This window comes from Cucumis sativus, chromosome 1, assembly GCF_000004075.3.
Source record: "Cucumis sativus cultivar 9930 chromosome 1, Cucumber_9930_V3, whole genome shotgun sequence".
In the NCBI taxonomy this organism is placed as follows: domain Eukaryota; kingdom Viridiplantae; phylum Streptophyta; class Magnoliopsida; order Cucurbitales; family Cucurbitaceae; genus Cucumis; species Cucumis sativus.
In genome coordinates this window covers 28,267,555-28,294,889 of record NC_026655.2, presented here as the reverse complement: position 1 = coordinate 28,294,889, position 27,335 = coordinate 28,267,555, and the positions used below count along the sequence as shown (strand labels likewise).

The window sequence follows — 27,335 nt, the reverse complement described above, 5'->3', positions numbered from 1 at the left end:
ACACGCCATTAATCAAATTGCTATATCAACATCAGGGGTGGGGCCTAAGTGTTGTTTCGATCAAATTCCAACAAGCCTATCTTCCCAAAAAAAAAAATGGTCAATAATAGATTTTATCATAAGAAAAAGCAACTCCTGTCTCATTTTGCCAATAAATTCATTGAAAGAAAGAATGGTCTTCTAATCCATGTGAATGATTGTTGGGTTTTGAAAATTGTGTTAGGGGCTAAAGATTTCTATGAAGTTTGTGCTATCACTTTCACTAGTTTAAAAGCTCTATGTGCAATTTTCTATACAACCAAATGAATAAGACAAAGGAAAGTGCACCAGATAAACTACAATATGATCAAATCAACTAGAGCCCTATGTAGCATCATAACAGAAAGAATAATATTTGCAATCAATCATTCTCTGATCATCATCACCTCAGAGTCTTTGAATATTTTATTTTCTATGGCAGCTCATAGCTCATGTTAATCTTAGCTAAAGAGTCATATCGCAACAGAATTTGCAAATAAACTTCTAAAATATCCACAATAAATCCAAAATTAACAGCCAAAATGAGAAGATAAACAAATGTGTATTCTGTAGTCACATGTAGGTTACTAAGAAAAATCCTGAAATTTTGGTACTATGTCTTTGTTGTACATCCAAGAGAAACCAAAAAATAAATAGTGAATGTTTTCTAATTGTAAACTAAAATTCAGGCGAAGGGGGCTGAGAGAGTTGTTAAAGGATTGGAACCGTGGTCTCAAAAACAAAAACCATGTAGCAAAGAGATGACCCTAAGTGAAAAAAAAAAAAATATATTGCCAAAGGTACTCATCCCCATAGCCTACTGATAAAGCCCTTTCTGTCTTTTTTCATTCTATTCTCGAGAGATGGGAAGTCAATGAAGTTGAATGCAATGTCTAGAACAATGGGATTGCGAGGGATCGCCTGAAATGCGGGAGGAAAGGCTTCAATACGTGGAGCAGTCTTTATATTGGAATCGCCAACTGCAGACTCGTAGTTATCGAGGCTCTGAAGGAGGTATTTGGCCGACTGTCACATAATGAGGATGGATTTGGTAGATGTTAGCATCCAAGCAGGATATAAACTAAAATAAGAACATGTGCTCGCGAAAACATGGTTTTCCTTTTGGAGCAAGAAAGAAACATGACTTGGCTAGGAAGAAATATGAATTTGATGTATCCATACAACAGGAAATGGATAGACATGCTCAAAATTGTACTCAGGTCAATTGGTTTATTTAATCGTCTCTCTTGATTTTCATCTACAAGTATTATTGCATCAAGCACAAAGCAATTCAAGTTCATTCAATCTGGTTGCAAGTCAAAAATGAAAAGACAGAAAGAACGAATGTAATCAATACCTTCTTCTCTGCTCCAGTCAATGACATGTTTGAGATCTTCTTCGACAGATTTTCTGGAGCCTTCGCCTCCTCAATAATTCCAGTTGCATGCTCTACACAGCTGTTCACTCTGCATTCCTCAATCAACGTCTTCAACTCTTCGATCAACTTCTGTTGCAAAAAATAAAGCGGAGGTTCTTTCAATATGTACGCTATAGTATCTTGTTTGGGAACTTACTTTTAAAATAGCTTTCCAGAAGAAAAAAATTCTTAATTTGTCTACATTATTGTTTTTGAAAACAATAATCAAGTCAAATTTAATGTTATTGTTCACCTAAAATCATAAAGTTTAAGTTCACAGATTTATACACTGGCAACAATTGTTCTAAAGAAAAAAACTATTGGTGAAAACAAACAAAGAGAAGACGTTTTCTCTAAACTCTTGTTCTCTTCAAAAACAGCCATCTTACAGCTTCCAGACCTCAACAAAGACAAGAAAATATTACTAAAAGAGAAGTGAAGTTTCACCAACAGACTATTGCAATGCAACAAGCTACAGCATAAAAACTACCATAGATATAAGATACAATGGAACAGGGTAATATCCTATGAGACAAGTGGTTGGATGTACTGAATGCTACCAGAGTATTCGACATGATACACATACCGGATCACTGATATTTGCTGTACGGAATTTTTGTATGGCATCTTCAATAAGGGAGCGAGCATGGCAATATAATACATAAGCTTCTGCTCTTTTTCCAGCCAAACTGTACGACTTTGCCAAGTAAAAGCACCTGAAAGTATAGAGGAGGATTCATCATTAGCATCTATTTAGTGCCAGCAAACATCAATTAATCCACACTTCAATGAGAACATTAAACAAGAACAAATGACAAAAATAAGATTAGAAATGTAAAAGATCAGAGAATAAATATCCAAGCACAAAGTTCGTACAGAAGAAAACAATATTACTTTGAAGGTGCAATTAAATCTTATTATCTCAATTAGTTTCATAAGTGCATCGGTCTACTTCAAATGTAAGGACAAAATGTGCAGAGGCCAAGGAAAGACTGTCCAGAAACAGACACCAATTTCTTTTCCAAAACAAGAAATGAGAAATTGTTCTTGAATAAAAATAAAAACAGATACAGGTGTTCAAAATTTACAAAGCTCTACAAAAGAATAAAATGAACTAATAAAGATTACAAAAAATGTATACAACAACCCAAATAATACTCTCGACAAATAACCAAAAATAATAATTTAAACGAAATACTAAAATAGAGGCTAGGGACACTGAGCTCCAAACAAAAGACAGAAGGAAAAAGGAGCTGTGGGAAACACGAGAACTTGGATCTTGGAAACTGACAAGAAAAACCAAATAAACAAGAAGATACTGACCAAACACAGAACCCCATATAAGCATAGTCAAATTCTGAAAAGAAAACCAATTTAAAAACTCCCAACTACACTAAACTCCAAGCCACCAAATAAAAGGCCCTATAAACATCCCCAAAAAAAGGCTTCATTAAACCAACCAGCAACCTTCAAGAATTTCAAACTGAAACTAAAAAGGATCTTCAAAGCAACACAAAAACAACCCCCATAGTGTCTGGAGTACCAAGAAGCACTGCATACTGTTGAACAATCATAAAGGACTAGTAAGACCAAATTAAATCTTAATTTGTTGTCATCGACCATTGACACATGATTTCTTTCATTTGAAGTCCACAAACCTCAATTAAGAAATGTGGGAAGAATTGAAAAATACTTTGATAGTAAGGATGTGCTAGGCAACGATATGAAGCAGAAAAAGAAAAAGACACGAGTGCAAATGGAGATATGATAGAGAGTGGAGTTCAAAATCAATGTGAAGCAACAAATGACAGCAGCAGTCGAATCGGACACAAAAGAACAAAGACTCAAGGGCAGATCATAAGTAAAGAAGAAAAGAGATAATGGTAAAAAAGAATCTAGGTAGGCAAAAGTGGATCGGTGTGCGACGAATGGAAACCAAGTGGATCGGTGTGCGACGAATTGAAACCAAGTGGATCGACGACATACGGTATGGTGGGAGGGAGAGGTGAACAGAGGCATTTGCGACAGTTGTAGGCATCTATGACAGTCAAAGACTGAGCAGTGGAAATTAGAAATGTGAATTAGTTCTTTTTTATTTTTGGGTGGGTGGGATACTAACGGTTATAGATGGGCTTCCCAACTCATACATGCTACATGGTTTCCAAGGGTTTAACAGTTTTTAGTTGCAGTGAGAAATTTGGGAGATCCAACGCTTATAGAAACGATAGAATCTTTGAGGGCTATAGCAACACAGAGATTTGGGAGATTGTGCTGCATTTCGTTTCTCCTTGGTCACCATTACACGGACGTTTTCCTAAGTTTTGTAACTTGTCAGTATTACACAAACAAAGTGCGGGATACATATTTTTTTAGAGAAGTATGAAGAAAAACAATGTAAAAAGTCCATCATTCAAATGGAAAACTGTTTGACAAAGAATCAAACTTACAGATCAAAAGTAGAGAATGGAATCAATTTGTTATATGCTGACAATGGAACAATAGCACCACTTCAATACAGGCGCTCTGTTCCCTCAATGGCAATAAGTGCAGTATACAGATAAAAGCAAGGAGTTATAGGGTCAAGAAAAATGGTGGGGAACCCAACACATTATGAGAAAATTTTTAAGGATTAAAAGAACAAGAGATTTCTATGCTTGAAAAGAGAGAATAATCCAGAATGCAAATTGCTGAATTATCAATGAAAATATGGAGGTTTTTCTAATCAACAATAAAGATCAAGAACACAAGGGCAGAAACCTTTCTCCACGAAAAGCTAGGCTTTTAAGAGAGCACTCTTCAGCAAAAGTCACTTCTTCCTGCCTCCTATCTCTTCCAGAACTGACTAAGTCAGAAAGATCAGCAATATTCTGCAAAAAAATAATGATAAATAAATAAATTATTATTCACAAAATATATTGCTAAACCCTACAGAAAACTTAAATTTTTAGTCTAGCATCTAACAGTTAGATCATTTCAAATACCGAAAAGGATAAAAGAATACATAAAGATGCTTACCTGTAATAAAAGATCATACAAGCGAACAAGTTCCTCTGGCTTGGTAACTTTCTCATTTTTTTCATCATGACGTCTAACAAGCTTGCTTTTTGCAATTTTTACCAATAACTGGTTGCGTTCTATTGTCCTTTGACCCAACACTGCACTAACAGCTTTATCAAGCCCACTCAAATCATCTTTAACACTTTCAGCATTTCCAGCACTGACCTAAACAAACAGAAAATTGGTAACATAACTTTGAAGATCAAATTAGTAGAGACAAAAACTTTTTAAAGAATCCAAAGGAAGGCTAATGTCAAACTTCCACATACCAAGTCAGAGCGAATCGAGCTCCTTGCCTCGTGGTATGCTGCAAAGATCTTATCAAAAATGGACAATCTTTTCTCTGCTGGAAGAGAATCTGCTGAACTTTGCAAGTCCTTCTCTAATTCCCGAGCTGGATAATTTCATGCAGAGATAATTAGGAATTCTGGATAACAGAAGTGCAAAAGACTCACATCGTATTCAAACCCGAGAGAAACACGAAAACTAGAAATGACTTGCACATTGTCCCTGTCCAAGCCTCTAAAAACTCTATTACCTTCTTTCCCACAAGATCCAACACTAACCTACACACTCCAGCAGGCCATAAGAAATGACCGTTCCCCCAAAAGGACAGATGGAGAAGGAATCAATCATATCAACTAGGTCTGTATAACAAGCTAGCTAAAAGCCAGATGTCTCCAAAAGAGTAACTCTACACGAAAAAAAAAGTTATCTGGAATTATTTGGTTATAATTTTGAATGTTGAGACTTAAATTGAGTATTGGAGAAATTTTGTGAATGTTGAGACTTAAATTGAGTTGTGGTGATTAAGGTAATTTAAATTAAATGTTAAGTATTGGAGAAATTTTGGAAATATCAAATTAAATATGAGAGATTTGGTGAAATTGGAATATTGGAGAAAATTTGTGAGATTGGCTTTGGGTCCGTTTGGTAACGTTCCCGTTTCCAGTTTTCTGTTTTTGTTTTCATTTTTTTAAGAAACTGAGGTATTTGGTAACCTTCCCTATTTCTCGTTCTCAAAAAAAGTAGAAACGTTTCTCATTTTATAAGGAATTATTAGGAACAAAAAAAAGTAGTTTATCCCGTTCCCGTTTCTCAATTATTTCTATTGGTTTCTTTTTCCTTTTTCTCAATTATTTCTATTGATTTCCTTTTTCTTTTTCTCAAATTCTTTTTATTGATTTCCTTTTCCTTTTTCTCAATTCTTTTTATTGGTTTCCTTTTTCTTTTTCTCAATTCTTTTTATTGGTTTCCTTTTTCTTCTTTTCAATTCTTTTTCTATTTCATTTTCCTCTCGTGATTTTCTTTTTCTTCCTCTTATTTCCATCTTCTTCCCTAAATAACCACTCTCCACATGGTTTCCTTTTTCTTCCTCTTATCTCCATCTTCTTTTCCAAATAATCATCCTCTTCCTCTTCCTCTCATCGTCTTCATCATCTTCATCGTCTTCACTGTCTTTCTCTTCATCTCTCATCGTCTTCCTCTACACAACACCTTCCTCTTCGCTGGATATGAGTTTCCATCTTCCTCTTTGCGTAAATTGTGTTTTCGCAGTTGATTTTCGCCGAATTTGTGGGTTTTTGTCAAATTTGTGTTTTAGCCGTGAATTTTTGTCTTCCTCTTTGTCGTGGGTTTCAGTCCTCCTCTTCGTCGTCGGTTTTTGTCTTCCTCTAGCCAGCTCTGTCCTTCAGATCCCAATCTTCATCTTCTTCTCCATAAGATTACAAGAAAACTTTCTAATTTAGGTTCGATAATTTTATTTATTTTATGCTTAATGGAGGACATATATTTTTGTTTGATGTTTAATTGAATTAAATGTGAATAAAATAAAAAATAAATCTAAAACAAATCAAGAAACAAGAAACAAAAACAGTTATCAAATACATTTCTGTTTCTTGATCTAAAAAAAGAAGGAACAGGAAACCAGAAACATGGAACAAGAAGGTGTTGTCTGATTTTTGTCAAAGACAATGAGGTGCCTATGAAGCTATTTTGCGATACAATAACAAGACAGCCATTATCATTGTCAATAACCCAATCCAACATGACAAGATTAAACGTGTGGAGATTGACAAACACTTTATCAAAGAGAAGCTTGACGATGGTAGCATCTGCATTCCTTTCATACCCTTGAACCAACAGATTGTTGACATCGTCACAAAGGGGCTCCTCAGACAAAACTTTGATTTGTGTGTTAGCATGTTGGGTCTTTATGACGTTTACGTCCCAACTTGAGGGGAAGTGTTAAAAATAATGGGCTTAGGTCATGTTGAAAGCCTAAGGGTAGTTACGTAATTGGCTTTGCCTCTATTTTTATTCTGTTGATTAGGCTCTTGTTGCCTATAAATATTTTCCATGTGTACCTTTATGATCATTAGAAAATAATAAGATTATCAGCACCATGGTTTTTCTCCACGTAAACTAGGGTTTTCACTTAAAATTGTGTTTGTTCTTCGTCTCTACTTTCAATAGTTAGCATATAAGCTCCTAACCAAGTAAAATCATCGCAAATCTCAGCATTTAAATGATTTAAATTTTAGAGAAGACCGACCTTTTAATATGGAAACTCTGGTTTTTGCATTGGATATTGGAAATCTATGACCAAGCCAATGAAACTCAGTCATGGAAACAGCCTGCTGAGATCTGGCCTCTGACATGACAGCCTACAAGCAAGAAAGTACAGTACTATAAAATAAACTATGGCCTCCAATAGACTAAAAGAGTAAAAGACATTATCAGATCAACCAAACACAAAACAAGAGAAAAATCAATGTCATCATTATGTTATTTTTATTGAAAATCTGAGAACTCAAGTAGTTTTGCAATGGAAAAATATCCGTGAGGTTTATCTTTTGTCTTATGTTCTTTCAATAACAGACACTGCTCTCTGACGGTCTACCTAACAACAAATAACATCAAAAAACCCTACAGCAATAGATAACCTCTGTTACAAATTTGCAATTGAAATAGATTGGCCATTAGACTTCAACTAATGTAGTGAAAGGGTGAGTTACTAAGTTCGAGTAAAATTAGTTTCAAGAAACTGTGTTTCCAAGACAATGATTTTTTTTCTTTTTGGTGCAACAATTTGGGAATGGGGATTTGAACCTCTAGCCTCTCAGTCAAAAGTCTACGTCTCATACTAGTTGAGTTGTGCTCAAATTAACACCAAACCCAATGATGACATATTGACAAAACTGGTTTGAATCTTTACATAAATTATTAAAAAAGATCGGACAAGCAGGTCAGTTCTTCCATAAAGAAGACTAGAAAAGAAATTTCTTTATTCCATAATATAACATTTATTGATTTTTATTAATTTTTAATGTCATTTTGGAGAAGAGACATAAGAAAGAAAAAAAATTGATTGCTTAACTATCGACAGAACTTTGATACATAGCAGATCCCAACTAATAAAACGATGGCCACAAGTAGAGGGTTGGTGGCACCTCTCTACAACTACACACTTGGCTCTCAGATTACAGCAGTGTGCTAAGCTAAACTACTAAAAAACAAAACAAAATGGTGCTAGAATACCGAGATTAAGGTAAAAGATCCTCTTTTCCTTTTAAAACCCAAGCTTCGAAAATGAAAGTATAAGTTATAACAACCAGAGGCCTACCACCAATAACCAGACATTTATGCCCATACTGAGATCAAAAAGAAAGGGAGATAAGAAAAATGTCGTCTAAAAATTAGAAATTGTTCTTAGGTGAAAAGTAATATGTAGAAGTTCAGGGGCCTGTAGATTTGAAAAGCAAACAGACCTCTAATTTTGCTTTAAAAAGGTCTAGAGCAGGGCCTTCCATTTCCCCAATATGTAGAAGTTCAGAGGCCTGTAGATTTGACTTCCCAATCTTGTGCAAGCAGTATCGTATACTAGGTTCTAGCTCCTCTACACGTTCACGACACAAAACTTGATTCTCTAGATCTCCTACTTTCCCAAGTTCCTCATAAACAGCTCTGAAAGGTAAACAAAACATTAGCTAACATGTTAGCTGGCAAATGAAAATGAGATGATAAATGATGCATGGCCTGTAATCATTAATCAAGTATCCTTAACAATATTTGGATTCTTTACACATAGATAACAATAGAAATGGCAGATAAATTACAACTGTCTTCTTTCTATCTTACACTGGTCTTTTTTTTCTCACATTTGTCTTCTTTTTTATCCTACACTTGTAAGAAATAAGAATGCTAATCCCATTTTCCTCAGTTGCAATGCACTTGTACACTGAAGCTTTAATGATCCTTTTAATGTTCGTTCACCCAACCTTCGACGATCACCAAAGCCCTTCATATCCAGCTTTCCTTTTAGGTCAAAATCTTCAAGACAATTCAAGGACTCTTTCACTATGCTTCTAGGGTAATTTTGCGGGAAATTTGGTTAAACAAGGTATAACTTCAGTGAGAGGAGAGGAAGAGGGAAGGAATTTGTGGGAGTTGAAACCTTTAGTAGAGGCACTAAGCCTGATTCAGTCCCAGATATCTTCTAAAGGCCACAATATGTCATAAAAATATATATCTAATCTGAGCCATCCAAGCTTCCCTAAAATGGCAGTGACCTTGTTTCTCTAATTGGTTTTAGGCCTTTCTCATATAGAGATGGAAAAGTAAACACAAAAGCAAAACTAAACTATTACAGCATCCATAGAGCAAATTATTTGCATAATGCAACTTGTCCCTTAAAAAGAAGGTCATGCGAGAATTAGTTGACCATTGTAATGTGGGAATTTAACAATCCAGAGAAAATACAAGGAAGCACCTCGCTCTTTTGAAGTTCAGTAATGCAGTGTCCCAATTCCGATCTTGCTCAAACAACAAGTTTCCAGTCATATACGATGCATAAGCCTACATATCAGAGCATGTTAATTACCAGCTGATAAACAAAAGATGATGAAAAATCACTCTTCACTAAGACATAAGTTAAAAAATTTCAAGGTTTGTATGATATATATTTCATAAGGAGAAAGCTAGGAACAAACCTCAGCTTCCAAAGATGTTCTTGAGTCTCCCTTGCTTGCACACAATTGTGCAAAGAGAGTGGCCCATTTTACTGCCTTTCTGAGCCTACCAATCAAATAGATACGTTGGCGTGGATTTGGACCATCCGGTAATTGCCTTTTCTCCATGGCATGACTCCATGCTCTCTCCGCCGTATAAAGAACCACATGGAGATACCTATTTAAATTCCAGAAGGTTTTAAGCTTTGTTTATAATAATTTTCGCAATGCATTTATCTTCACTGACACGATAAAATCTAAAACGTACATGTACCATTTCATCTGACCTCATAACATAAGGTTCTAACAATCATCAAACTATTTACCACTTAATCATTTTCTTTTTCTTCCTCTTTTTCCTTCCCACTTCATAAGAATCGGTGTAAATCAAGGGGAAACTTCAGTGACAAAGTAAACAACTTCTAGAGTGCAACATTTTTTCTAGGCAGTAACAGAAGGAGACTACTTTGAAGCGCAAATGAAAAACTAAATATGTGAAAAATCAAAAGCTGCTCTTTCCCTGAAAAGAATTATCAAATGGGGCAAACCTGACTTCACTAACAGTTGACTGAGTTATGGCACGTTTGGTGTACTTTCCACGGCCATGAGTGAACTTCAAAGATTTATACAACCTTCTTAGCCGAGCTGTGCAATACCTCCTACACATTAGAAAAAATCATATATACAAACAATCAAGAGAAATCCGTAACACTATAAACTCTAGCATAAATGGAAGTAACAAAAGAGAACAGCATAACAATGTTTCAATCAAATCAGATGGTACAAAAAAAACACAATTGCACAAACCGATAGCGAGTATAATCTCCATGACGTAACCCATGCTGCATTTGGGCAGATTTCAAGAGCTGCAATACTTCGAAAACAAATTAAAAAAAAAAAAAAAAAACACACCATTAGAACCAAAAATAAATCGATGGATTTAGCGAAAGCAGATAAAATGGGCAAAATGAACACAGAACAAGCAGTTATATCGTAGGAAAAACGAAAAACTCGAATGGTTAAACAGAAAATGACAAGGGCAAACCATTAACGGAAAATCTAGGATTGTCAGGGTCAAAAGTATTGGAGTTAGCGCTGTCGACTTCCATGGACGCCATTAGGCTCTACTTCCCAATCAGAGGCTTAAGAAAACAAAGAGAAACCGTGAGATTAAGAAATTGATAGACAGTAGTGAATGAATGAAGCGATTTTCATGGATTCCGAGTTGGGTGACCGGAAAAAATGGTGAAAAAGGAGGTGGGGATCGGAATCTGAGTGCATTGGCGGGGGAATTAAGAGAATTACCCTACGGAAGTATCTTCTTGAATTGGCGTGAGGATCTGTGGGAAGTAACGACGGCTGCTGCGAATGCTTGGATTATTCCGTATGAATCCCACTGTTCTAATTTGGAAGTTTTGGTTTGCCAATTGGGTTTTCCTCCAAAGTCGAAATCAAAGAAATGAAATTTGGGTTCGAGCGTTTGGAGAATGATTTTTATTTTCTCTTTTTTTTCCTAATAATGTTCGTTCATATATTAATCTTTTGTTAACATCTGAAAATTTTTATTAATAATAAATAGGTCAAAGTTATAGCAAAATCAATTTGATAAAGTTGGCTCATGTCAAATCACTTTCAAATTACGTCTAGTAAATAGAAAAGCTTGTTACTTAACCCACCTTTGTTTCAATTTGGGATCAATTTGGGATGATACTACAACCGATGTATTTATCCATGCTTGTGTTGATGAAACTTTGAAAGGGAATAGGTCCAATGAACATTTAAGTAAAGAAGGATGGGAAAATGTTATTAGAATAATTAGAGAGAAAACTGGAAGAAATTATGATCAAAGACAAATGAAAAATAAAGGGGATGTATTAGAAAAAAGATTGGCAGATATGGACAGACTTGGTTGGAAACAACACAGGCTTGGGTTGGGATTCATCAAGACAAACTATTGATGCACCAACCCAGTGGTGGGAAGAGAATTTAAAGGTATATCATTTATTTATTAGAAATGAAAATTATAATTAAATACTTCTTAAATCAATATCTTCTAGGTTAAGGCCGAGACAGCAAAATTTCGAGCAAAGGGGTTGCAAAATGCAGACCAATTAGATATTCTTTTTAAAGATATTGTCGTTACAGGTGATGGAGCATGGACACCATCTTAAAGATTTGTACCTCAAAGTAGTGAAGACAATTCATTTAGACATGTAGGAAAAAATGATGATACATTTGAAGATATGGAGCATAATGATACTAATGATATAAAATATTCGATACATACTGGTGCATGTAGTAGCATATATCTTTGAAGTGTACAAGTATTTTTGATAATAGGAGAAGAGATCTTCGAGGGTTGTAGTATTTTTGAAGTGATGAATGTCTTATGAGACATACCTGAAATTGTAAAAGACGATGAGCTTTTCACGAAAGCAGCATATATCTTTACAAAAAGGGAAAATAAAGAAATGTTTGTAGCTCTACAAGAGCCTGAGATTCAAGTTGCATGGTTGAAGCAAAACAAAGTTTAATTACCTAAGATATATACAATTACCATTTTGGAGTGTTATTTTTGTCATGAACGTTTAGGATCTTTCGTTTCTAATGTTTACAAAATGTTTGATTGTAGACAATTATCTTTATTTTTATTGATAGCAATGACAAAAAGATATTATATTGTTAGGATCTTTAGTTTCTAATTTTGTTTTCTAATTCCTTTATGTTTTCCAAATGTCATATGATAATTACAATACTGATCATAATGATCATTCTAACGAAAGCGAAGTTGAATATGAACTCGATCAATTAGTGAAATTGGGATGTGATGATGTGGTGTTTCATTTTGTGATGCATGTTTGCAAAGAGCCTTGTAGGACATCTTCTCACACTGGTTACAAATTTGTAATGGAGATCTTGAATGGTCATGACGATAGATGTCACCAACAATTTTGAATGGTAAAACATATATTTCAAAAATTGTTAGTAGTACTTGAACAACGATATAACTTTAGAAAAGCCAAATGTATGCCTTTGGAGGAAGCTCTTACAATGTTTCTTATTACACAATTGGGTCACGTTTCTCAAATAGAATGGTTCAAGAAAGATTTCAGTACTCAGGGGAGACTGTATCAAGGTCGTTTAATATAGTGTTAATTAGATTTTATTTGTCTTATGGCTGTTGATGTAATTAAGCCTACATATCCACAATTCAAAACTACTTCTGATAAGATTAAACAAGACACTCGATATTGGTCGTATTTCAAAGATTGTATTGGAGCAATTGATGGTACTCATATACAAGTTGTAGCACCTAAAGGAAGACATATACCTTACATTGGTCGAAAAAGTATTACCACCCAAAATATTATGGCAGTTTGTGATTTTAACATGTGTTTTACATTTGTTTGGGCTAGATGGGAGGGTGCTGCTCATGATGCTCGATTTTTGTGGAGGCATCAAGAATGACCACATTTAGGGTTTTCACATTCACCCAAAAGTTAGTATGTAAGAATAAATACATTAATGTTTATTATATTTTTTAAGTATTTATTTTTGTAAGTGTTTACTTTATTATTTCAGGAAAATATTATTTTGTAAGTGTTTACTTTATTATTTCAGGAAAATATTATCTTGTAGATTTTGGTTATCCACAAACGAAGGATATTTAGATCCTTATAAAGGTGAACGATACCATCTTGCTGATTTTTGACGTGGAAGCCAACCAAGAGGCATGAAGGAGGTATTTAATCATAGACATTCTTCCTTAAGATACACAATTGAAAGAACACTTGGTGTTTGGAAGAATAGATGGAAAATTGTTCGGCAAATGCATAGTTTTCCATTTGACAAACATGTAAAAATTGTTGTTGCTTCAATGGCTCTTCATAACTTTATAAGGGTTCATTCAAAAACAGATTTTGAGTTCCAGCCTTATGATGACAACGAGATGCTACTACCTTCAAATGATGAAATAAATTATGAGGACGTCAATGAAGAGCATAGAGGTTCAGTTCGTGAGATGGAAATGAATGAAGAACGCGATCGAATTGCATAGCTTCTCATGTCTAGTTGATATTATATTATTTGAAAAACATTATTATTATTATGTTTTGTGGTTGGAGATCAATTATAGTTTTTATGATTATGAATTTAAATATCAATATATTTCTACTTCTAAAATAAAATTACCTAAAATATCAAAATATATGTGTTTTTTTTTTTTATGAAATTAGGTCATAGTGTTTAATAGTCCTTATGGTAATTTGAGTTAAGTATATAAACATTTTTTTGTATATGACAAACCAAACAAAATTCACCTATAAACACTTGTAAAAATGTCTAACCAAACATTAAGTATTTAAGTTTTAAACTCATTTCCAAAAAAGTGTTTAAAAAGAAATGCATTGTTAAAAAATATTTTGTTCCTAATTCAATCTAAAAATATTATAAGTACCAAATCTCTCCCAAAAATATTATAAGTACCAAATCTCTCCCAGAACAATTTCTTGATTTTAAAGACTAAGGAAGAATTTTAGAATCCTAGAGCAAGGTAGATGTAGCATATGATGAGCTGAGATTGTTAAAAGAAAATTTTCATATTGTTTCTGGCGAGGGTGAGACTAATATGAATGGTATAGATTATATTGTGGTTGGTTCTTGTGGAAATGTTGAAAATGAAGGAGATTCTAGAGAAGGTCTAAATGATGGAAAAGGTGGAGAGTTTGGTTGAAGGTGAAAATGGTGGAAATGCAGAGCGAGCGAGACGGGAATAACAGATTTGGTGAAGATAATATTGTTATAAATGATGGTGGACATCAAAATGATTTGAATGAATGTCAAATGGAGGGAATGTTGGAAGGTTTTATGGTGAATAATATACACAATTATTACAAGAAGTTGAAAATATTGAGCAGAGACAAAGCATGCTTAAAAAGGTATGTATGATATATTATTAATACTTGTATGATTTTAAGCTTTATACCTTGTGTGATTGATGTGTATTGTATCTATATAGGTGAAGAAGGAAAGAGCCAAACAATTTTATGGATATGATCCTTACACAATATAGTGCATGATAGATATGGTATAGGATTCCAGGTAACAGAATGCAAGACATTGGAGGCTTAGATTGGAAGAACAAATAAAGCGTCTTTCAACATTCTTGAAGATTTCTCTCAAATTATGGAATCGCAGATGAACTTTATTTCTAACCCAAAAATTTTCAAATGATAGATTGGAACTAAATAGCGAATTTATTTAAATCTCATGCTATTTATATAACAAAGTTAGCATGACATAATTATTTTGTTACAATCATTTATCTTCTTTTTGAAAATAGTGTTTTCAGTACTCCCACTTGAGAGTGGAGACTAATGGTTAGGAGTAGATTTTTGCCTAGTAGAATAAAGCCAAAAAAATCAAGATAATATATCATAGCATAAATAATAAGGAATTGTTTGGGAAAGTGTTTGGAATGGGCTGTTTGGCATTGAAACCTTCTGATGCCAAACTTTCATGAACGCAATTTAAAATTTAGGGAAGAAAAGACCGACATAAAAAAGGAACTCTAATGACTAAATTAATAACAGAATTGAATAGTAGAGGAGATGAGTTAGAAGTTATTAGATTGTCTCGTATGGAACCATGAAAGGTGTATTTATAGGAAATTTGAGAGGATTTATTTAACCCTATTAGAATCAGGATATGAATTTCTTGATATTAAGAGATTAACCGGTGATGATCACCCGAAGATTGGCCTAAACCCTAAAATGTTTTTATTAAAAAAATTTCAAAATTGATCGGTAGTGACAGTCACATAAGTTGGTTGTCGAAAGTTTGCAAGGTGAAGTCACTGGAGGTGTCGGTCGGAGATTGATCAACGACAATCATCGAAGGTGGTGTCTGAAAATTGGTCGACGAACTCTCCAACCCTTGAAATAAATACCCCTACCTAGGGTTGAAGAATAGTAAGACATGTGGGTTATTTAAAATCTTAATCATAATCCCAACTAAATTTTAAAAAATTGCTCCAAACAAGAAGTGAACTATTCTAGCACGTTCCGTTCCGTTCCACTCCACTTCACTCTACTCCTAGCCTCAAACACACGCCCTAAAAGATGAACATTTTATGATAGAAATTTTAGTCAATCACTTTAACTAACATCTTCCATAAAACCATATCACTAACCAATAATTCTAGCAAGGGATAGATTGAAATTCACAAATAATTTGATGGATTTTGTCATTTATTTATCATTTTTTCTTTGGTAGGTTTAAATTATTTGTTAAATTTACAAGGTCTCATTTTGTCATTTACTATGATTCTTCTATAATATTTATATTGGTATTTTTACTTTAAGTTTCATTCAATTTTAGTTATGCATTTTCAAAGGTCTAAATTTAGTAAATAACATAATTGTAATTGAGGGTCATTTTAATAATAATAATTAAGAATATAGTAATATTTTAAAAGAATTACAAATATAGTAAAATTATCGTTGATAGACTTGTATCGCTGATAGACTCGTATGGTCTATTACCGATAGACTAATATTTATAATAGAGTCTATTAGTGATATACTTCTATCTATCATCGATAGAATTTGACAATTTTTTCTATATTTGTAATTTTTTTTAAATGTTTTGCTATATCTTTAATTTTTTTAATGTAATTGCTAAATTTACAACTATCTCATATTAAAATCAATCCGTTAATTTTATATAAAAAATAATAAACAAACACAATTTTAGTGCAAAGAAATTAACTTAGGGTTCACAATAGGAATATGTTTTATAAAAAAAATATAGAGTGAAGATTAATCAAACCTTTCTTCATTTTCTTTTCTTTCCTTTTTGAAATATGAGCCATAAACTAATTGTATTGAACTTATAATTCTTAAAATATTCTCAGAAGCACGAAAGAGTAAATTTAGACAAATTTGTAAACTACAAGGAACTAAAATATAGAACAAGTCTCAAAATTGCATACCACAAATTCATATCCAATTTTAATTTAATTATCAATTCAATCCCTCTCCTACAAAGACTTTAGAGTATTTTCACTTAAAAAGTCAACATATGAAAAGTGGGCTTTGGAGTTGAGTCAAGAGTTTAGGTCAAACAACTTCATACAAAATGTATATATATATATATAAATGTAGCATTTATTTTAAAGTCATATAATTTATTGAATGAGTAAATTTGATGTACACCCCCTAGACTATTATTTTGTCTCAATTTCTTTAATTTACTCTCTTTCTTGCTAGAGGGTTTATTGAAAAGAAAGAACAATAATAGAAAAAGTCTATGAAAATGATATTAAATGTAAATAGCTAGGTATAAATTACAAAAGTCCAATTTGACAAGTATATAATAGATGAATGATTGATTTTATTGATTAACACCAAGTGGAAATGATATATAAAAACTTCTATCCAAATTAAAGATATGAAAGGAAGACATTTTATTTGTGTAAAAAAGACTAAGTCAAATATTATTGGAAGTTTATATTACTCCTAGTTGTTGTAGAATACAACTTAAAATACTATCATGCAAATGTAACAAGGCACCCAAATTGTCTCATTTTAATGTGTAATAAAATTAGTATTGAATATATATATTTATGTTTGTATATATAGTTGTTTTTATTTCTTTGAAGTCTTCTATTTTGGAGAGGGTTTACAAGACTCGAGAGAGAGGAATAGAAAGGGTCTATGCAAAAATTACATGCAATGCAGTTTGACAAGTATATATATGTATGATAAGTAACACAAAGTGGAGAGAATGTTTGAGAATGGTTCTGTCCAAATTAATTAGACATGCACACATTAATATTGAAGCAAAGCAATCTTTTTCAAAAATGATGGAATAAGAATGTTATATGAAAATTTATCTTTTTAAATAACGAAAAACAACTAAAAAACGGTAGCTCATGTTGTAAAAAGTTTGATATTTGACAAACATGAGATGAATTATCATGACTATTAAAGTTTGATATTTTCAAGACACGTGATAAATATGTTATTGGATATGGAGCAAAATGACACATGAAATTTAGTGACATTAAGCATAATAAATAATGGACATCTACTTTAATATTATTTATAATAATAGCAAAATAATCGTGGTTTAAAAGGAAATAAGCCAAATATTGAATATTTGAAACTAAAGATTATAGTTCTTTTATTTTAAGGATGAATTGTGATTGTTTTATAATCTAACTTAAAATGAATATCTTGCCTTGATTACATACATATTTATGTACAACAGTTAATTAAAGAAATTCAATCTTCCTACTTCCTAGACGAAAGTCATACTAATTAATGTTGAACTAAACTTACCTTAACACATAGATATATCTAAATTATATTTTTACACGTTGTTTGGATCACAAATATTGTTTAGGTTTAATATCTAAAATTTGAAAATATAGGTGTTAAATGTACGAGTCTGTTTTGGATGTGCATGATAATTAATATCTAAAAGTTAAATATTTATATTTAATTCAATAATTTATAAAAGATAAAATTATAAATTAATTTATTGTTAGGTTAATTAGTTATTTAACTAATACAATAAAAAATAAAATTAATAGTAATAAATAATTTATATTAATTTATAAAATAATTAAGTTATATTTGTGTTGTTATATAAAAATTTCAAATTTGCCAACATGAGCTTAGCTCAACTAGTACTTGTATGTTTATTTGAACAAGTGGTCTGAGTTCAAATCCCCACCCACAACATAATCTATTTGACTTAGTCTTTTTTACACATGTTAGGTGGGTTTTTAAGTTACTTTAACGATTATATAGCAATTAGATTTTGTTATATTTGCAATTTTTTTTAGATGTTGCTATATACTATTTATATTATATATATATATAAAAGAAATTATTATCGATAACATTAAAAATGTTTATAAAATATAGTAAAAAAACTTTTAGTTTATTAGTTTATGATAGACATTATAGACTTTTATACGTTTCAAAAATAACATAAAGATCATGACCTTCTACCATCTCAAAATTTTTACTATAACTTTGATATATAAAACAACAATAAAAAAAACTAATAGGGTGGCTTGATCAAAACCCCTTAAAGGAATATGAAAGAAATAAATACAAAAATGGAACTGATCAAATAAAAATCTACTAAAATATTAAGAAAAAAAAAACAAATTCTACTCTAAAAGAACCAAGGGTATATATATTAATATATTTGATGGAAAATTTGAGTTTGGAAATCTCTGAAATAAATGATATGAGTTGAATTATTTGACTGAAAGCCTTATATTAATAATGTTGTCACATTTATTAATCATGCTACCATAATTGAACTGTCATCTACACCCATTTTTCTTCATTTGTCATTGTCTAATATTAACAACTCTCCTTTGAATTTTACTCAAATTTAATAATAATAATTCAACAACAACAGTAGATCATAAAATTTGTGTCTTTTCAAACTGTTCTAATTTTTATCTTTAATCTTCATAATTAACTGTTTGGTTTTCTTAAAACGAGATGCAATGAGTTATATATATATAATAAATACTACTTCGACCTAAATTTTCTTTCAAGATGAATTTTTTAACTATGAGGGTTGGAGATTGTAATAAATGCAATGTGAGATAAGAGATAAGAAATAAAAATTTAAATACTACAAATAAAGTTATTGTATGAAATGGTAAGTATGTTTTAAAAAGAATCTTTTAAACCATGTTGGTTTCTTGGGATTCTTATGTGGTAATAGTATATATTTAAAATCAGTCTACCTCAACTAGTATAAACATCTGTCTTTAATCTCAAAATTAGAAGTTCGATTCTTCCACCTACACGTTGTTATAAAAAAAAAACATAAACTAGGTGAATGACCTGATAAAATTTATTTTTCAAAGAAAAATGTAACCACTAATTAACTACTAACCTATTTCGTAACTTTGAAAGTAACAAAAAAAAAATGAAAGAGATAGTTGCAAATTTAGTAATTATATTCAAAATAATTAAATATATAGCAACAATTTAATTTTTTTGCAAATATAGCAAAATTTGTTAAATTCTTTCAATGATATAGGTCTATCACCATCGATAGACCATGTTGCAAAATACGAAATCTATCAGCGATACAAGTCTATCAATGATAGTTTTGTTATATTTGCATTTTTTTTAAAATGGTGTTATATCCTTAATTATTATTCCTAAAATGGTCATTAATTGCAATTTCAAAAAAAAAAAAAAAAACTTAATATATAGGAGAAATTGCATCAAATGACGAACATTTAGAAAACAAACAGGTCATGATATCTATTTTTTGCATACTGCGAATATGACAAAATTAGTGATATCAGACGTTAATCATTGGGCTACCAAACGGTAATCATAGGGTTATCGACTTTTAAATTTGCTACTTGTGCAATTTAGAAAATGTAGGTGACATGTGCTCTATTATCATAATTTTTTTTTGTTATTTCTGTAGGAGACTCTAATATATCTCTCTTGAAATCCAAAATTGGCAAAGTGTAATCTATGAGTTAAAAAAAAACACAACAAAAATTTTCCTCACCAAAAGTTATGGTTTACCATATATTTCATCCGATATATATATATATATATATAAATAAAGACATCAACTAAACATTTCAAAAATATATGCTAGTTGTCTATATTTGTTAGACTGTTTAATTTGAAAGAAACATTCGCACTTTCACGACTTCCCCAATAATATTGCATGTTAATACCAAACTCTTGAAAATATATATAGAAAGAATTAGTACATGAGCAGCAAGAGATAAAAACGATACAATAAAGCATAAGGGCTAAAGATAAGCCAAATAGAAAAGAAGTTAGAAAAGCATTTTAATTGATAGCTAGCTATATATAGAAGATGCACTGTAATTTGCAAACATAGAGGAATTGCTAGCTAAGAGTCCTGGAAGTGAATAGATGTCTTTTCAAAGATTGATGATCGACTTTTCTTTGTCCTTGAAAATGCGATTATTTCTCTCTAACCATATTGACCATAGCAGAAATGCAATAGCATCAATGATTCCCCTTTTATTGCTTGATTTATGGAGAAAAGATTAGAACATAAGGATTTTACATTCTATTGTTGGATTCTCCCCCCAAGAAGACTTTCAACCTTGGTCCAATAGAATCATAGATGCAAGAATCATAGATGTTTGGCATGATACGAAGATATGATCAATCTCCTCCAAGTATTTTTTACATAAATAATAATACCAATTTGAGCTCAACTTGTTAGAATCTTTCTTTGAAGAATAATTGTAGTATTAATACAAATGTGTAAGAGTGACCTTACGAAGAATTGATATGTTTTGAAAATTTTGGATTTGGATAGTTTGAGTAAAGATTTTTTTCATCAATATTAATTTCACCTCTTTAGTTCGAGTTGGAAATGGCTTTCTTCACCCAATGCAACAAAGAATGTATCATGACTTTTGGTTTGGATTTCCATAGTCCCTACTTAATTATGTAACTTTTGGTTTTAGGTTCTTGGAGACTAATTCTCTCTAGTCCTTGTCTTAATCGATGGAAAGTGGAAGATGATAATCGATGGAAAGTGGAAGATGATGGAGGTACTTTGAATGTGTCAACTTAGTTGAAATTATTTTTTTATACATACATTTTTTTTTGTAAGTAAAGAGTAAATATTCCATCCACAGTATATTTGAACTAAAAAGACTCATCCACCCTAATACAATATTCCTCTCAAAATTCATACAAATGATCAATAATTACTATCACTCTCAAACTTCTTTTTAACTAAATAGTTCCATTTTTTCTCAAATTAATATCTACATAATACTTTCTCAATCAATATAATAGTAAAAAAGAAAAAAGAAGATATATACGTGTATGTTTATTTTAGTACACATTCAGAATATCGAGGGATTTGAATTGCAATCTTTTGTGTTCGAGTATATATAGATACAGTTAAGTTAAGTTTTTGTTGACTAAGTATATATGTTTATAGTTACCTTTCACATCACAAAATAATATATGTATATATACAAAATTTGGAGAACAAATTGCCCAAAAACAGCAACATTTGAAAACAGTAAATTACTACATCACAAAATTAAAAATTTCCTAAAAGAAAAACTCATATTTTCATGCACATATTCTTCCAGAAACTATGTTATGGTGAAAAGAAAAAAACATTTTTACAACAAAACAAACTAATAGGATTGGGAAATAAGAATTAAGAGTTAAGTATTCTCAAATTTCGGTCTCTTTTTGTACAATTGACTAAAAAAAGGAAAAAGAAAAGAAAAAGAAAAAGAGGAAATGACTTATTTAGCCTTCTTTTTGTTTAAGTTTAAACCCTACAAATCTACAAGGCGAATACCTAATTTTATACTCCGAAATAGTCTCCAATTTCGGCGACCAAACTTGCCCTTTCGTTGATCCAACAAGTTGATCGTAATGTTTCTTCAACTCCGGCGTACTACAAAGAAACCCACCACCTCCTCCTTCGCTTTCTCCACCGTCCATGGCTGCCTGAGATATCAACCTAACAATAAACTCCGGCATCACCTTAATCAAAACTTTACCATTTGTGCCTCGTACGTACTCGAACGGACACGGACCGGAGAATTTCTCCACCGACATGTTACCTGCACCAATCGTGGCGAGGGACGAGGTAGAGAGAACGTCGACGGAGGCGAACCGGTCGATGGGGAGAATCAAGTAAGTTTCGCCAGCAATAAGCTGGTCGTCGATGGATAGAGATGGGATCGGGTGACCGATGAAGAAGGATTCAGCATGGCAGACCATCATGTCAGGAAATTGGAACATGATCTCACCGGCGAAGTGGTGGTCCCCGGCGAGGAATTTAGTGGGGCCATTGGTGAAGACGAGCTTCACGGTGGAGGGACGACGGTGGCAGCGAGAGATGGAAATAGAGAGAAGACATGGAGAGACTGCATTGCCCATTTGAAAATTGGAGAGAAATTAAAGAAAGAGAGAGAGGGAAATTGGGATATGAAGAAAACGAGAAATGGGAGAAATGGGGATTTTATATGCAAATTTAAGAGAGATTTTGACTTGGATAAAGTCTATGAGGGTTTGTTTTCGTGTTTTTTTTCTTTTGGGTCGGTGGTCAGCGATGATGGCTTTGAATATCTCTCTCTATGTATGCAAATCTATTGTGTATAAAAGGTTGTAATTGTTTTACTACGGTTAGGGTTAGTACACATCAATCCCAACAAGCTTATGTGCCATTAAGTATTACTTAAGTTGTGTTGTTATGTATATACACTTTTATAAAAATACTAAATTCCAATATGTTTAAATGAACTAATAAAACTAATTTTCAATTTACTATAATTTTTCATTTTAGTACAATAATTACCGAGATATATTGATGCATCAAATCTTTGACTTCTAAATAAACTATGTCTTCATTATTAACAAAACTACGATAATTCATGTTAAACCAAATATTTAATGGGTAAACTACCATCATCTAAGTTTATAAATATAGAAGCACGTTTTCCAATATTTATTCATATTGAAATCAAATTTTGATGAAGGTATGAAAACATGAATTATGTTTTAAGATGGTTTACCAGAAACAAAAGAAGTGTTTAGTTTTTCTAACTCAAAATTATACTTTTCTTTATGTACAAGTGGTAAGAAATTAGTTGGATCGTAGTATCATTATAATATAAATGATAAACAATTGATTTTGCACACGTTTTTATTTATTCATTTATTTTTTATTTAAAACAACAATTTCTCTTTGACCCAATTTAGCTATAGTGTTTTATCTAATATATATGGACCCATGTATCATGTACTTTAGTGAGTTGTTGTAGTTTCATTCATTTATTTATTTCAAGTACTCTTTTGGTGAGTTGTTGATCATGGTGTTAATAGCAATGCATACAAACTAAACATTGTAAAAAAATAACAAACATATGTATTTGAACTTTTTCTAAAGATTGATATAAAATTATATAATATGATACCCTAACCTATCCTAGTTCAAATGACATGAATTTTTACTACTTTATGTTTTTTTTTATCTTATGCATAATTAAAAATTTTAAATTTTATTAGACATTAAATTTGATTTTAAAATTTTGTAAGTACTTCATCTTTTGAGATGAAAGATGTTTCCTGCACAAATTTAAAAGTTTAAAAATAACTAAACTTAATATTCAAATAACCATATTTTTAGATGAGTTATCGTAGCAAAAAAAAAACTATTTATAAAATAAAGTAAAAAAAATATTTACAATATAGAGTAAGAAGAGTTAAATGAGCTATAGAAAATGGGATGAAATAGATTCAATTTGTTTGTTATATTTAAAAATCACATTTTCTATTTTTTAGATGTGAATAATGTTAGATGTGCTTTAAAGAATAGAGGCTTTGAACTTTGGGTATTTTTTAATTTAATTTTTCAAGTTTCTAACAACTTTTGCATTTTGCACATATGTTCAACGTGGCATAATTGGTATTCGTCCTATTTGAATTTATAATACGTTTCTGTCTTATTTGAATTATTAAAAAGATTTTTTTTTTTTGAAAAAAGTATATATGACAAAATACAAAATATTTCACAATTTCGAAAACGAAAAAAATTTATAGACCGACAGTAAAAAATATAGAAAATGACCAAGTCAACGCGATTCATTGACCACTCGGGCACGTAATATATTTGGGATAGATCTTGTACCATGTTCGTTTAGATTTGGCTAAACAATTAACTAAATCTATACATTTTTTCCCAAGATTCTTTGGTATATGATCGTACCAAATTTAAACAATTTTTTTTTCAATCATTTACCTTTGGCTACCCAAATTTATACCGTTTTTTAAAGATTTTTTGGTATACGATCGTTTACATTTGGCTACACGATCGCTTAGATTTGGTTACATGATCGTTTAGATTTGGTTTATACCAATATTCCAAGGATTATTTTTCAAGATGTTTGTTACCAAATCTAAACCAATATCCAACAATCCAACTATTTTTGTTCTACCAATTTATATGTGGTACATGATCTTGAACCAAATAAATCATTGAAAAAAATACAAAATGATAATGATTTCAAAAATATATATAAAAAATTTGCAGAAGAAGAGAAGAAAAACGATTAGAAGGAAAAGAAAATTTGCATAAGAGAATGACCAGCTTCATAGGCTTTTTGTTTTTGTTACCCGTGCCCTAAATATTTTAGTATTTTATTATATTTATGAAAATTAACCTATTAAAAATATGTATATATTTTAATGGTTAATTTTCATAAATACAACAAAATACCAAAATATTTACGACCTGTATAACAAAATAAAAAAGTCTATGATATTTTTTATAAATTATAGATTTGCCCTTGAATATATTTGCAGATGGTTTTTCACTTCTTTTTGTTCTTTCTTCTTTGCGATTTATTCATCTACTCTTCATATTATTACTTTTTATTCTTCATATTCCCACTTGTTCTAGTTCGTGGTTAAATTTTTTCATTTTCTCTTCTAGAATTTCTTCCTTCTTCGTCATCTCTCATATTTTTTTTTCTTGTTTTTTTCACTTCTTCAAATTCCCACGTGGTAAACGATCTTCATCATCTCTCATATATTTTCTCTTCCAGATTTAAACAATATTGTATCAAGATTGTGTACCAAATATAAAAAATATTGGTATACATTCTTGAACAAAAATCGTTTAGTCTTTGATACACGATCGTTTAGATTTTGGCACATGATTGTATACTAAATCTAAACGATATTTGGTCAACGATCTTGTACTAAATATAAATGATCTTGGTACACGATCGTATAAGATATAAATATAAAAGTATTAAATAATAAATTCAATATTCAATTTTATATCAAATCCATTAATTAATTATTTTTTTATAATTCTAATTAAAAGTTTAATGACTTGTTAGACTTTTTTTTTCCGAAGATCTTACAAACAATAACTAAATTTTGGTCAACATTTCAGTATATTTTGGAGTTATTTTCAAGTATAGTAAAATTTTATAGTCTAAGGAGACTCTAATCTATGTCTATCAATCATGGTCTACCAAAAGATAAATTGTGATATGTTCATATATTTATAAATATTTTTAAAAAGTGATGTAATTTAAAATAATTTTAGAATATTTTATATAAATTATGTTTGATCTTTATTTATATATATATATATATATATATATATATATATATATATATATATTTTAAATTTAAATTTTCTCAAGTTTAAACAACTTTTTGCTTTTTTTTTTTTTTTTGTTGCATATGTTGAACATGGCATAATTGGGTCTCAAGGGATGTGAAAATATTCATCCATCTACTTTATTTTCATTTGGAATTATATAACATTACTTGTATAATGTATTGTACCTATTAGGCTATGTGGACCCTAAACTTAATTAAAAGTAAAACCATACACAAGTTAGAAATTTCAAGTCAAACCACAATTAAGTAAAGAAAGGGGTAGTGTGTGAGTTGTTTTTTAGCATTTATTATATATACATATCTATATTAAAATAAAATAAAAAACTCAAATGATAATAAAATAACAAAAGCTTTAAATACTATTTTGGTTTTTCCTTCATTTTGGTTCCTTTATTTTTAATTTTTAATTATTTTAGTTCGTGGATGTTCATAGTGCTCATTTTGGTTATTGAGTTTGATCAAACAATGACCCTTTTAGTCATTTTGTTTTTCATTTTTAAGAGATCTAAATTTGGGTAATTTTGATGTATAATGATCATGCAGAAGCTTACACTTTGTGTGCCATAATATGTTATCTACTTGTAAGCTTTTAGAGTTTCCCAAGAAACCCTAAATAATTCTTAAATTGATGGTTGACATTTTTTAGTTTGATGATCAAATTGAAGAAAAATAATAAGAATGTATTTTGACTGAGCAAATAATTAATTCCAACCTTCCAACATTTTGAAAAAAAATTTAATAACATCTTTCTTCTCTCTCCTCTAAAAAGAGATAATTGAAAATAAATGTTAGACTGCAAAATATATGAGAGGAATGTATTTATCTAAACAAAATTAATGTTAATGGATACATTTACAAAAGAAATTATGAGTAAATTAACAAATTAAAATTTTCGGTTAAAATTCAATACGTGAAACTATGAAATTCAAACTCCTAATATGTTGGTTAATAGAAAAATGAACAAAATATATTTTTTGTCAGTTGAGATTTAAAGTTAGTATCTATTTAAACCCTAAAGTTTCGGTACCTTATTATTCTCCTCTTTGTTATCTATTTGACACTTTTGTTCTAAATAAATAAATAAGATATCACGCTTTAATTAAGGTATATAAATTATATTAAGAAAAAAACAAATAAATAAAGCACCAAATCAATTTTTACAAAATTATACCTCTTAGTAGTTGAGTGTGTTAAATAGCCAAATACTCCTCTTTTTTTTTTTTTTTTCTTTTTTTACTATTTATTAATTTAGTATGTTTTAAGAGAATTTTTATTTTAAAATTTTGTTGAAGTTTCGTGGAATTTTAAGTTTTAACTCAAAATTTTGGTTGGTTGCTGATAAAATTAAGATAAATATATTAGAATATTTAAATTAAAAAAATGAAGATATCTATATAATTGGCTTTAAAGCTTATTTTTTTTAACTTAAGAAAACTTCAAACAAATTGATCCAATTTTTTGAACTTTTGAAAAAAATATTATCTTAGTTGAAGGTACACATATTTTTTTTTTACTTTTATTAAGTTAATGACATTTTGAAAATTTTGATAGTTAGAATGATATTTTGAAATAAAATTTCAACATTTCCATCTATATTTTTTAAACTTTTGCCAATAT

General features: G+C 30.7%; 2 protein-coding genes across 3 annotated transcripts; both read right to left on the bottom strand.

Annotated features, from left to right (window-relative positions):
• Positions 1–507: 507 nt before the first annotated feature.
• Positions 508–11,019, bottom strand: LOC101217111 (signal recognition particle subunit SRP68). 2 transcript variants are annotated; one of them, XM_011661861.2, is made up of 14 exons: positions 10,807–11,019; positions 10,547–10,643; positions 10,309–10,375; positions 10,050–10,160; positions 9,484–9,679; positions 9,264–9,349; positions 8,263–8,458; positions 7,047–7,158; positions 4,762–4,886; positions 4,451–4,657; positions 4,193–4,302; positions 2,022–2,151; positions 1,376–1,522; positions 508–1,044 (listed from the first exon to the last, which is right to left on the bottom strand). In XM_011661861.2, the coding sequence occupies exons 2-14, from the start codon at positions 10,617–10,619 to the stop codon at positions 823–825; spliced, it is 1,782 nt and encodes a 593-aa protein (XP_011660163.1). In that variant the 5' UTR covers positions 10,620–10,643; positions 10,807–11,019; the 3' UTR covers positions 508–822. The 2 variants fall into 2 exon arrangements, with proteins under 2 accessions (XP_011660163.1, XP_011660162.1); XM_011661860.2 differs by having other exon boundaries at positions 1,376–1,525; positions 10,807–11,017.
• A 10,591-nt stretch (positions 11,020–21,610) lies between these two features.
• Positions 21,611–22,525, bottom strand: LOC101216872. Its single transcript, XM_004139078.3, has one exon. The coding sequence runs from the start codon at positions 22,458–22,460 to the stop codon at positions 21,822–21,824; it is 639 nt and encodes a 212-aa protein (XP_004139126.1). The 5' UTR covers positions 22,461–22,525; the 3' UTR covers positions 21,611–21,821.
• Positions 22,526–27,335: the final 4,810 nt, after the last annotated feature.

Coding starts and splice junctions, on each gene's coding strand:
- LOC101217111 (XM_011661860.2), bottom strand. CDS start 10,619: ATGGCGTCCATGGAAGTCGACAGCGCTAACTCCAATACTTTTGACCCT. Junction 10,161..10,308: donor GGAGATTATACTCGCTATCG/GTTTGTGCAATT, acceptor TCTAATGTGTAG/GAGGTATTGCACAGCTCGGC. Junction 9,350..9,483: donor GAACATCTTTGGAAGCTGAG/GTTTGTTCCTAG, acceptor TCTGATATGTAG/GCTTATGCATCGTATATGAC.
- LOC101216872 (XM_004139078.3), bottom strand. CDS start 22,460: ATGGGCAATGCAGTCTCTCCATGTCTTCTCTCTATTTCCATCTCTCGC.